A 13,208-nucleotide genomic window follows, 5' to 3' on the forward strand; every position below is an offset into this window, starting at 1 on the left:
CCAAGATCGGTGGCCTTCGGCTTTATGCCGACGATCTTGCTTTGTTTAGTTGTACTAAGATCAGCCTTCAACGGTTGCTTAAAAAACTTGCAATGTACACTTCCGCTAATTAGAAGTTAACTTGTGTAAAACAAAAGCGGTTCCCTTTGGGAGGAAAAAACATTTGGGCTTTAGTTGGTTCTATAAGAACCACAAACTTGTTTCTGACCAGTCTTACAAATATTCAGGGGTCCATTTTGATTCGAGGGGCAGCTTTGTTAATCATAAGAAGGCAATTAAACTTAAAGCTGTGGCTTTGCAGGTGGCCTTTTCCAAATTAGCTAAAGTGTTAAAGGGGCCAACCCTCATTCCCTTAATGGAAGTTATGAGAGCAAAGATCACCCCCACGCTGGTCTATAGTCAAGAAATTCTGTTGGGCAAAGGCTCCTGCCTATCAAATAGGTTGGTTAATAAAATCTATAAAATCGTTTTTCATGTCCCGCACCTGGCTTCACCGGCACAGGTACGGCTGGAGTTTGGGTTCCGGATCTGGAGGCAGTTGATGCTGGTGCTTTCCTGAAGTTGTGTCATAAACTGCGTCAGGCCTCAGCTGGCCATCTGGAGGCAGTCCTGTGGCAAGAAATTAGTGAGCCGAAATCGAAGTGCACTTACTCCCAATTTTTGGTTGATTGTAAATGGCGATTGGATGCCGGCGATCTTTGGGAAAGCAATCCCCCCTACTCCTTGTTTAAATCAGAGATTAAAAGGCTTATTCAATTGTACTCTTATCACTCAGACAGTTCTCTTCTTGCCCATCGGAAGCATGCCTGGGAAGTAATCGGCTCCTTTAAACCAGGTATGTCCTCCAGTTTCTCCTCCTGCTCATATGGGTTTTGGTTGAAAAAGGCCTTTTTGGCTCTAAGGATGAGTGGTTGTTTTTTTTTTTAAAACACTTGCCTCAATGTCAGCTATCCCCTGGGGACAGTGTGATATGCAGAGGCTGTAGCAATGCGGAGGAAACCATTGACCATGTGGTCTGCCTGTGTCCAGCTTTATTAAATGAGCGTAGACTTTTGCTCCGGAGCAAATGGAATGACTTAGAAATCCGCTCCTACTGACAGGCTATTATTCAGTCTCTGGACTCAGGCAATCCAATGTTCAATGTGTTACTGACCAAATTTATTAAAAAATGTATTAAAATTGCACGATCTAAATTTAATGGCACTGAGAGCAATGAACATACTTAGTTGGAATTTTTCCATGCTCTTGCCATTTTGTCAGTTATTGGTTAGGACAAGGAACTCTATCGGTATTTGATGATGTTCAGTGAAATTATTATTTTATGCACCATGCACTTCAGGGCTGTGCCCATGTGTACTAGCGTGTGGTGCTTCAGGTCAGGTGGCTGGTATTGTATTGGATTGTGTCATAATGTCTTTTAACATGTTGCATGCACAATTTATGGTGTGCTTTTAGTTTGAACTCAGTTCCTGAGGGTATTTGTTTTTGATTGTTTGTCTTTTCACTTTTTTCTTTTGCTTTGTTTATTTGTATTGGATTTTATTATCTGTACAATAAATTATTACTTACTTAACTTATCTTAAAGATCTTGGTCTTAAAATTTATATAAAAGTCTGAAGTATGTTTATAAATTCTGGTCTCAAATTATTCATCGAGTGTGTGTGTTGTATGATTGGATTTGTGAGTACTGCAAATGCTTAGCACATCTCCTGGATTAGCATAATTGCTCGACCAGCTACCTTACAAAATTGGAGCATTAGGTGGTGTAATTTTTACCTCTAGAAACCAACGTGTGGTTGCCTGGACCCCCTGCATAGTGTGCCTAGTTTTTCACACTACATAGAGGGCCAGCCTCCTACAGTAGGCCCTAGGTAGCTCTATCAGCAGGGTGCTGTGTCTGTAAAATGTAGGGCATGTACTTTTATGTTTTGCATGTCCTAGAAGTGACAAACAGCCTATTTTGTTTTTCACTACTGTGAGGGTTGCTCCTTTCATAGGTTAGCATTGAGATTTCCCTTATTCATGTCTAATAGGTAATTTGTGCTCTGAGAGGAGTAGTGTGGGCATGCTTGGTATGTTTGGAATGTTAGTGAGAAATCCTGTTTACTGGCGCAGTTGGAGTTTAAATTACTATTTTAGAAATGCTACTTTTAGAAAGTGGGCATTTCTCTTTGCTTATAACTGTGTGCTTTGTAGCCTGATTCCAATCCATATCTAGGGCAGAGTGACAGTTCCACTTTGTGCATACTTTCCAGACAGCCATCTCACAGGAGGGGCAGGGTGCATCTACATACCTTCCTGGGCTGGGAGAGAGTGAGGTGGAGCACACTTACATGTCAATAGGTTTTGTCCTTGCCTCACACAGTGGGCTGATTTACACCCTACTGATGCCTGGAGCCAGGGCTGAATTTAAAGGGGTTGGGTTACCCTTGAAAGGGTTCCCTTAAAGTCAACCCCTGAACATAAACATTTTGGAGTATAAGTACAGGGGCTCTGATCCCATAATATTTAGAGCACTTTTGGAACTGGGACTGAACCTCTGTCAGAAGGACTGCAGCCGTGCACAAAGGATTCATCTTGACTGCTCATCTGTTGTTCCCCTGCTGCCTGCTGGGTGGCATAAAGGACTCACTGGATTGCCTACTGCACCCTGACTCTGTTCTAACTAGGCACTGCTGTGCTGCCAGGAGGAACCGCCATTAGACTTGCTTGCTGTGTTTTGCTGACCTGTGACCTGCAGGGCTACAAGAGAGACTGCCAGTCTGCTCAAGTAGACTAGTGTTGTGGCCTGCTGCCTGTCTTTGTGCCCTGTGTATGTCCCAGTGCTCATGGGACTGTGGCATGTCTCCTCTCTGCTCAGGTGGTGGCTTTTGATGATTAAGAAGGCCCCCAGCATACCCACACAATCAGCTGTGGGACCTGTAAGTCTGGCCATCCACATTGACTTCATCAGCGAGTGTGAGTTCTGGTAGCAACAAGGTTAGCGCGTGCTGATCACTCCTTAATCCTATAGTATGACCTGCTCGGTGAAAGCTGATACCGTATCACCAACGAGGAGCTATTGACCCAAGACCCCCCTGTGTGCCTGGTGGTCCAGGGGGTGCTGAAGACCAGATGGATTTAAAGGTATTGCCGTAGCATCAAAGATTGCCCCCCTTCAGAGTCCTGGGCGTGTTCCCCAATGCACAAGTAGGACGGGCAAACCCCCTCTCCAGAGATGGTCACCATGGCAACCTGGGAACCCCGTCTCATACAACTTCACAGTGGTGTTGACCTAGCCCAAAGCCGCATTGTGTGCGAGCGGCTAGGTCCTTACAGCCGCCGGTATCCCTGATGGAGCCCTCCACCTGGCACTGTTTGGAAATGCCCACGATCAGAGACATCCCCCTGAGATTCGCCCCACAAGGGGTGAGTAAGGGCCCATGGGGAACAAGAAAGGCACCCCGTGCTTCTTCACGGGTCCCTCTGGCAGTGATCCAAGAACTCCTGTGCACCCCTTAGGTTGGTGCTGCTATGGCCAGTACCACGCACTCGCGGGCAGCTGGTTTCACTTTAGGAGAGGAAGGCGAGGGACTAGAACCAGGACTTTCATGCGCAACCGCCCCACCCCCCCACCTACCCCCACACTTTGTCTTGCGATTTAGACTGACTTTAGGGGGGCATGGTTCTGGCACCTCCCTGGGGGAGTTAGTGGCTGTGGAGCCTTCCATGGCTGTACTGAGTATGTGTGCGGGGACAGTTTTCCTTTTGAAGGATGGCTGCAAAATTATGACCTACCATCAAGAAGGCACGCAGGGGCTCACGTGCGCTATTATCAATAGTTGTAATCCCTGTGACACTTTTACTAGGTCTAAATTACGTTGTAATGCCTAATAGAAGTGCAGGCACACTACACCCTAGTTTCTTATGAGGATATTTAGTGATCAAGACTGTGATGGTGAAGTATGGTGCTGCATGTGTTTTGCCTCCAAAAAAGGTGACATTATCTGTACTAATGTGGTGGTTTATGCACCTTCTTGCTCATAATCTATTGCATCTTATGCCCAACATATTCACTGACATATGTAATTTTGCTTTAGGATAATCAGTACTTTATGAGTGACAGAATAGTATGCACAGCATTTATGATTTCTGCTGTTTTGGTCCAGATTTAATATGCAATATATCTTATGTATTTTTAAATAATTATGGGTGATGTCTCTTTTGTGGTGTATTTATTGTGTCACTGGTGTGAGTGTGTTGCATAAATGCTTTGCACATTGTCTCTGGGGATAAGCCTGACTGCTCTTTGCCAAGCTGAGTGGGTGTAGAAGGCTGGCCCTCTACATAGTGTGGAAAGCTAGGCACGTTGTGCAGGGGGTTCAGGCAACCACATGTTGGTTTACAGGGGTAAAAACGACATCACCTAATGCTCTAATTTTTAAGGTAGCTTGGTCGAGCAGTTAGGCCAGTCTTGGAGAAGTACAAAGCATTTGTTGTACTTCCAGCATCAATCATACAACTCACACACTCAAAGGAATAACTCAAGATCAATTTATAAAAATACTTCAGGTTTTATGTAATTTTTAAGAGCAAGATTATCAGAATTGGTTAAGTACTATTTGAGATATGATTTTTTGAAGTTTATAGTATTTTTGTGTGTGCGTAATTACGATTCATTGGAATCAATAGAAGGTCACCTTTAAAAATACATATAAAATCGTACAGTGAGTTTACCAAGTTCTTCTTTTGCAGGTTGGCCATCGGTGGGCATACGGTGCCAGCTGGAGAAGTTCGGGTGGCTCCCGGTTCCGGCGAGAGCAGCAATGAAAGGTCTCTGGAACTGGAACGGGGCCACTGTGGGGGACAACTTGGAAAAGCACTGCACACGTAAGTTTAAAGATCGTTCCTTGGGAACCCCTTAGAGTGTTCGAGGTCGCAAGGGGCGGGTGACCCTTACGGCACAGCAGGTTCTTCGTTGCAGGGCACAGGGGGGCCGGGTGCAGAGCAAATCGGTGAGCCATGAGCTGTGCGCAAGGATGCCCCCTGGAGCAGAAGGTAAGTTGTTTCAAGGGTCGTTTGCAGGACAATGGGGGCACTCTGGCGGGAGGTCTGAGATGTTCCTGAAGACCCTCGCCTAGGGCTTCCTCTGGGTCCTTTTTCAGCCCCGGGCGAGCTGGTTTTCTCTCATCCGACGCTGGCTGACCAATACCCAGGGTATTGGTACTGTTTGACCACTGGAGGGCGCAGTGCCACCAGACTTGACCACTTAAAGGGTTTGTCCTCGTGGTTGTTGGTGTGTTGTTGGGTCCAGCTGCGACTTCCGGGTCGGGAGTTAGCGGCTGGTCAGTGAAGTGACCCTCACTGGTTTGCTGGCTACTTGCTGTTGCAGAGTGATACCTCCACTCTGGAAGGAGTTCTATGGCGATTTTTGAAGCTTGGAGGCCCTCTGGGGTTCTTTAGAGTTTTTACTGTTGTCCTGCAGCTCCTCTGCGGTGATTGTTGGTTTCTGGGTGCAGGTCCACAGTTCTCGTGCCTTGGATCTTCTTGGTGCTGGTCTTCTTTTGTCCGTCCAATCTGATTACCTGGTCTAGGGATGCCCACTAAATACTGAATTTAGTGGGCATTTTAGGGGGAACCTGGAAGTGACCAATGGGACACCTACCTTTGGAGTGCCCATCTTGCAGGCAACACCTTAGGGGTGGTGGATGCCGGGTTGGGCCACTTCTTCTACTATTTGTGTAGTTTCCCCTTAGCTCCTACCAAAAGAGGGGGTTTGCAAAGGGGGTGACCATCTGCTGCTAGCAGCAGGCATGGGGTCGAGTTTCAAAGGCGGTAAGCCCTTTGAAGCTTGCCGCCCGGGCAGTGCACATTGCTGATGAGGGGGTGGGGTGTTAGCACCTCCACAGAGGAAGGGCATTATTCTATAAACTAGAGACATGGATCTCTCCCCAAAGGTTTGTAGATTGGGTGTCTGATGGTGGCAGGCTGGATAGAACCAGTCAGCAACCATTCCAGGGTACTTAGCTTTTGCACCAGTGTGGATTTATCATTCTGAGTTGTTTGATACCGAACAACCCAGGTGTGAGAGGAGGCCTTTTTTTCGCATGGTTAGCCCCCTACTTTTTGCCTGATGTTGATGTGTTCCAGAAGTTGGTAGTGCACAGGGCCCCTGCTAAACAGGTTCCCTGGGCCAGAGCTATTTCCCTAAATCTGTTGTGATGCTTGGCACAATTGGATACACTCTTAAATACCCTGTAAGTCCCTAGTAAATGGGTACCCCAGTACCCAGGGCAAGAGATATTGAGAGTAGGCCCCTGGCGGAAGCAGCACTGATTGTGCCACCCCCAAGGGCCCTACACCCAGATGCATGTACTGCATGTACTGAGACAACCCTAAAAAGACAAACTCAACATGGCACACTCTCTGTGTGCCCTGTCCACCCTACACTGCTTACATTATGGATAAGACACCTCTCTGGCAGGCCTTCCAGCCCTAAGGCACCATACTGTATGTGAGGACATAGCTGCATGAGCAATGTGCCCCCCTGTGTCCTTGCCAAACATAGGACATTGTGAGTGAACAGAGTAGCCATTTTAAATGCATGTACTGGACACTGGTCAAACATGAGTTTTCTAGTTACATGATGGCTACTCTGCACCCTGGGTTGCTTGGTATCAAACAACTCGGAATGATTAATCCAAACTGGTGCCAGTATTGGATTTATTCCTAAATGTACCCAGGCCTTTGAGGTGCCCCCTGCAAAAGCTAACCCTAACTGGCAAAGTTGCTGAATGGTTTCTTCCAGCCTGACACTCCAGACAGCCAATCTACAACCCTGGGGGAGAGCCATGGCTCTCTGGTTTGTAAGACAATGCCCTTCTTGGGTGGAGGAGCTAACAGGAATGCCCAGGAATGTGCAACACCCTGGCGGTGAGCTTCAAAGGGCTACAGCCCCTGAAACTCGAGCCCCCAGGCCTGCTGCTAGCAGCAGAGGGCTTCACCCTACTTTGGGTGGGAAACCAGACAAAAGGTAGGAGGAGTGGCCTCACTGAGCATTAGGGCTGGCATGTGAAGTGGACCCTCTGATTCAGTTTTCTCCATCTTGGAACGGAGGAAAACAGCCAATGAGGTTTAGGGAAGTGACCCTTCCCACAGGAAGTGGTCACTGGTCACTATAGTGGGTATAGCCACACAAGGGTAAGTGTCAAATTGGACACTACCAGGTTCCCCCTAAAACACTCACTGAATTCAGTATTTAGTGGTCTCCCCTGGACCAAGATTTTAGATTTTGAAAAGGATCCCAAGAAGAAAAGAAGACCAGCACCAAAGAACCTGTCAGGATGAGAACAGAGGACATGCTGCACAGAAGAGGCTCCAAGACCCCTGCTTGCTGCACCAGAGTCCCGACAATCGCAACTGCGGAGGAGCTGATCATTGGACTGACCCCAAGAAACCCAGAGGATCGCCAGGTTTCAAGGATCACCCCAGATCTCCCTTCTGAGGGGAGGCACCACTCGAGAAAAGCAAGAATCCTGCAAAGGACCAAAAAACCAGTGAGGGTCACTTCTCCGAATCGCCGATGTCTCTGCGACAGCTGGAGCCGATGATCCATCAACGTTCACCCGGAAGTGCCTCACCACTGTGTCAAGTCGCCACTGAGGGGTCGACTAGACATTGGACAAACGCTAAGAAACCATAGAGGATCTCCGACCTTCTAAAAATTTCCAAGAACCTCTCTCCAGAGTGAAAGCATCACTACCTGCTCCCAGCAGACAAGAACCAGTGAGGTACAGTTCACTGACCAGCAGCTGGACCTAATTTCACCCGACTGACCCAGAGGACAAGCCCTACCAGTGTGCAAAGTTTGGTGGCACTGGACCTCCAGTGGCAAAGATGTGCCATAGCCTGGGATACTGGACCCCACAATCTCGGACACCCAGAAATAAAATCCACTCCAGACTCTCCGTGGACCAGAAGCAAACTCCACTCTAGGGACTTCAGGACACCAAGGAACCACCCCATGATTGGCCCTGCTGACCTGCAATCCACCCTCAAAGTGACCTGCACCTGCCTCCAAGGAGCCTGGGACAGACAACCCTTGGATGACCTAACTTCACTGCACTCAGCCTCCCTGGCCCCTTCATCCAAAAACTAGCTGTGCTCTAAGGATGCCTAACTCCTTGCAACCTCTACATTCCAAGGAGACCCACTGGATGTACCATTGATTCCACCTGTGCGGTGTGTTTCCAAGCATTCCCCTTCTCTGTTCTGCACCAGCTCCTGACTTTCAGCCGGTGTTCCAGCTTGAAACGGGAACCGCCCAAACTTCTCCGGCTGGCCCACAAGGAATTTCGCCAACCTCGACCTAAAAATAGAAGGTGACACTTGTGAGAGCACTGCCTGATTTTATATGCATTTTTTAAATTTTTTGATTTCCAAGTTAAATAATTACGCACAAAAAGACAATTTTTTGCTAAACCTTGAAAAATTATAACGTAAAAAGTACTTTTTGATGATCTATTTTTGTAAACTGGTCTTCAGTTATTCTTTTGAGCAGGTGTCCACATTTATTGATACAAGGGGTTCAACAAATATTTAACACTTGTCCAAGATTAGCCTCACTGCTCGACGAAGCTACCATTAAAAACAGAGCATTGGGTGGTCTACCGAATACTTCTGGGAACCAAGGTGGGGTTGCTTGGACTCTGCAGAGTGCTCATCATGTTTGTGCACTATCTGTGTACACTATATAGACAGAGAGCCTCCTACAGTGACCCACAGACTGCGCTTGTTGTGTGTGAGTAATCCACACATTGACATTGCTGTGCACGTGATCCACAGACTGATCGTTGTATGTTTCATCCACGGACTGCGCTTGTTGTGTGTGAGTAATCCACACATTGACATTGCTGTGCACGTGATCCACAGACTGATCGTTGTATGTTTCATCCACGGACTGCGCTTGTTGTGTGTGAGAAGAACAGAGATCACTCAATCATGGGTTTTTATGTTGCAGCCAACAAGAACGTACTGGGCTTGGGATGCAGTCGCTCATGGCCATGGGAACGCTAGAGGAGGTTTCATGTTTCACATGCAGGTTTACAAAAGTGTGGGAATCATCCAGAACCACTACTCACAGATTCGCAAGGGCACTTCTCACTCACCTGGTGAAGGAACACAGCTGCTTTGTGACTCACAGTCCTGACGCCCTGCACAGAAAACATCTTGCTTCTCTTTTGGTCTTAATGCAAAGATAGACGAGGCAATCACAGGACCTACAATGAAAAGAAAAGAGATGTGAATCATCCATTCTGAGTTCACTGTACACTCATTAAGGGCCTCAGAGAGAGGGCTACATCACTGTGCACTCACCAGGTGTAGGAAGCGAACCCGGTGTGTAGTGGGCACCTAAGGTACCTCCACCTTATGCCAGGACCAGGCATCCCCTATTAGTGAAGTGTAGGCAGCGCCTAGAAGCCAGGCTCTCTAGGGGTAGCTGTGGATGACCGGCATGGCTTATCTAAGACACATGCAAAGCTCAAGTAGTACCACTGTAGTCATACAGCACTTATACACATGAAAGAAACTACACAGTGCAGGGATGTGGAATTCTTTTCGCCGGACGCCCAGAACATATTGTTTGGGGTGAAGGGCAATGAGTGTTCCTATTTATTTTGTCCTTGGGACAAGAAGGCCCAACCCCCTGCAGTACAAACCCTTTGGCTGACAATTTACAGAGAAGGGAACTGTCTGCAGTTGAGGTAATAATGCTGTTCGAACTTGTATTTATGGTTGAATAATGAAAAGCCTTTGCTATTAGGGTGAGCAATATAAATAAAAGTTTTAAGTTCACACTGCACTACTGACAGTGGTCCCACTAACAACAAAAAAAGTGTCTACACACGTTTAAAATGTTTAAAAATATGAGGCTAAGTATAATGCTCCCACAATACTCTCTGATTAGATGCAAATCTTTGCAGAAGACTGTAAGCATGAGTAATGATTCTTTGCTTTCAAAATAAAATGTTCTGAAAAAAATTCAAGTAGGAAAAAAAAACGGCTCGCTACTATGAAATTTTAGGTGCTATTTCTTTGAAGCGTCATTTAGTAAAATGTGGTGATGCATGCTAGCATTTCCAAAACATATTCCTAATGGAAAATCAGTGTAGCCATTTTCAACAACATTATGGGAAGCATGAAAATAAACAAGCACTGGCAAAGTCAACCGGTCTAACATTTTTTTGTGAGTCTTTTGGTTTTGTCAATGCGTGTCTTCCTTTGACATGGCTTTTGTAACACTTTATTGTTGTGGGAGCTGCCAGACCCTCACCATTGTAACGAACACTGGCAAGAAGGAAAAAAAGGGTTTTGGTCTCATAATGCACACATTGCCACCAACGGAGTAAAAAAGGACGCGCAGGCCCCCTCCAGTGGGCCCCCTCAGCACAGCACATGCCCTGAGTGAGTCTGGGGGGGGCCTCCTTGTTATTTGCAGGGGAACTCCCTCCAGTTTTGTGACGTCACTGATTACCACAGTAGTTCCTGGAGCTGAACAAAACTACTTTGTGTGTCAATATGCTCCTTGTGGGAGAGCAGAATGTGGTCACTCACAGAAAAGCCAGTCGATAGACAGAGCAAGAAACATACGTTTATTAAAAACAAAATGTCTTCAATGCCAGACCTAATTAGGGACGAAATTCACAAGAGTGCACCCATGATATATGTCTTTGAATTGGTGGTTTTCATTAATTCACAAGAATTTACAGAAGTAGACCAGGAAATCATGTTCCTAGAAAATATTTGTGAACTGCATTTTAGCACGAGCAAATGTGCATGTGTAGATTTGCTCATGTGAAAATCTATTGAAAGTTTACAAGTTCACTTTCCTTCCAACCACTTTTTTCCCAACCATGGAAGAACTTCTACTTCTGCCATTGTCAGGAGTAAATTGCCAACCTTTCTCATTATGGGAAAAAACGTAGAGAAGAACTGGTGAAAATCCTTAATCCCTTCGCTGCCAGGCCTTTTCCCCCTCAGGTGCCACGCCTTTTTTTGGCTATTTGGGGCAGTTTGCGCTTAGGCCATCATATTTTTTTGTCCACATAAGCTACCCACGCCAAATTTGCATCCTTTTTTTTCAACATAATCGGGATTCTAGAGGTACCCAGAGTTTGTGGATTCTCCTGAAGGAAACCAAGAAATCAGCCAAAATACAGCAAAAATGTTTTTTTTTTCAACAAAATAGGAAAAAAGGGCTGCAGAAGAAGGCTTATGTTTTTTTCCCTGAAAATGCCATCAACAAGGAGTTTGCGGTGCTAAAATCACCATCTTCCCAGCTTTCAGGAACAGGTAGACTTGAATCAGAAAACCCAATTTTTCAACACAATTGTGGCATTTTACTGAGACATACCCCATTTTTACTTTTTTTTGTGCTTTCAGCCTCCTTCCAGTTAGTGACAGAAATGGGTGTGAAACCAATGCTGGATCCCAGAAAGCTAAACATTTCTGAAAAGTAGACAAAATTCTGGATTCAGCAAGGGGTCATTTGTGTAGATCCTACAAGGTTTTCCTACAGAAAATAACAGCTGAAATAAAAACATATTGAAATTGAGGGGACAAAAACAGCCATTTTCCTCCATGTTTTACTCTGTAACTTTTTCCTGCGATTTCAGAGTTTTGGAAGCAATATACCGTTATGTCTGCTGGATTCTTCTTGTTGCGGGGATATATAGGGCTTGTAGGTTCATCAAGATCCCTAGGTACCCAGAGCCAATAAATGAGCTGCACCCTGCAATGGGTTTTCATTGCATACCGGGTATGCAGCAATTCATTTCGTGAAATATAAAGAGCGAAAAATAGGTATCAAGAAAACCTTTGTATTTCCAAAATGGGCACAAGATAAGGTGTTGAGAAGCAGTGTTTTTTTTCACATCTCTGAATTCTGGGGCCCCCATACTAGCATGTGAACTACAGGGCATTTCTCAAATAGACGTCTTTTTTACACACTGTCTTACATTTGGAAGGAAAAAAATTAGAGAAACACAAGGGGCAATAACATGTGTTCTGCTATTCTGCGTTCCCCCAAGTCTCCTGATAAAAATGGTACCTCACTTGCGTGGTTAGGCCTAATGCTCACGACAGGAAACGCAACATAGATTCATCACATTTTCCCAAAGAAAACTGAGGTGATTTTTGGAAAGTGCCTAGTTGTGGATTTTGGCCTCTAGCTCAACCAGCACCTCGGAAATCCTACCAAACCTGCGCATTTTTGAAAACTAGACACCTAGGGGAATCCAAGATGGGGTGACTTGTGGGCCTCTCACCAGGTTCTGTTACCCAGAATCCTTTGCAAACCTCAAAATGTGGCCAAAAAAAAAAAAACGTTTTTCTCACATTTTGGTGACAGAAAGTTCTGGAATCTGAGAGGAGCCACAAATCTCCTTCCACCCAGCGTTCCCTCAAGTCTCCCGATAAAAATCGTACCTCACTTGTGTGGGTAGGCCTAGCGCCCGCGACAGGAAATGCCCCAAAACGCTATGTGGACACATCCAAATTATTTAATGCTAATCTACTTGTTTTTGCGGGTAGATTTCTGAACACTAGACACCCAGGGGATACAGGGATGTGTGACTGGAGTGGATCCCCCAATTTTTTCTTACCCAGAATCCTCAGCAAATTTAAAATTCAGCAAAACAAAATCAAATTTTTCCCACATTCTGTGTGGGATCACCGCACCGGGACAAATTTCCTACCACCCAACGTTCCCCTCAGTCTCCTGGTAAAAATGATACCTCACATGTGTAGGTGTGTCAAGTACCTGTGACAGGGAAGAGCCAAAAACATGTCAAAATTGAGGGGGAACCAAAGCGGGTCCAAAAGGGCAGTTTGAAGAAAAAAAAGTGCGGTAGAATTTTTGTCGGTATAGATGAGACAATGATGGGTGGGAGGAATTTTGTGGATTCCTGAAGATTCCGGAAGGTTCCATCACAAAAATGTTGGAAAAATGTGTGATTTCCAGCAAAGTTGGAGGTTTGCAGGGCATTGTGGGTAAGACAATGGTGCGGGGTGCACGTGAAGCAGACCAAACTGGAATCACCCAGATGTTTAGTTTTTAGATGTGCCTAGGTCTTGTGGATTTTTCTACATGGCAATGACCCAAAGTGCAGCCCTCACCATTCCAGTGGGACGATTTTGAGAGTTAGCCAAGCTCTCATGGTCCAAATGTA

At 45.8% G+C, this 13,208-nt stretch overlaps 1 protein-coding gene across 1 annotated transcript in view; it reads right to left on the bottom strand.

The window, feature by feature from the left end:
• The window catches only part of LOC138285945 (zinc finger protein 766-like), a 196,238-nt gene that overhangs the window by 123,110 nt on the left and 59,920 nt on the right, over positions 1 to 13,208 (bottom strand). Inside the window, exon 3 of the mRNA XM_069226464.1 lies at positions 9,147 to 9,257. Within this exon, the coding sequence (XP_069082565.1) occupies positions 9,147 to 9,257 (111 nt within the window). The remainder of the gene's footprint in view (positions 1 to 9,146; positions 9,258 to 13,208) is intronic.

This window comes from Pleurodeles waltl, chromosome 3_1 (genome assembly GCF_031143425.1).
Source record: "Pleurodeles waltl isolate 20211129_DDA chromosome 3_1, aPleWal1.hap1.20221129, whole genome shotgun sequence".
NCBI lineage: Eukaryota > Metazoa > Chordata > Amphibia > Caudata > Salamandridae > Pleurodeles > Pleurodeles waltl.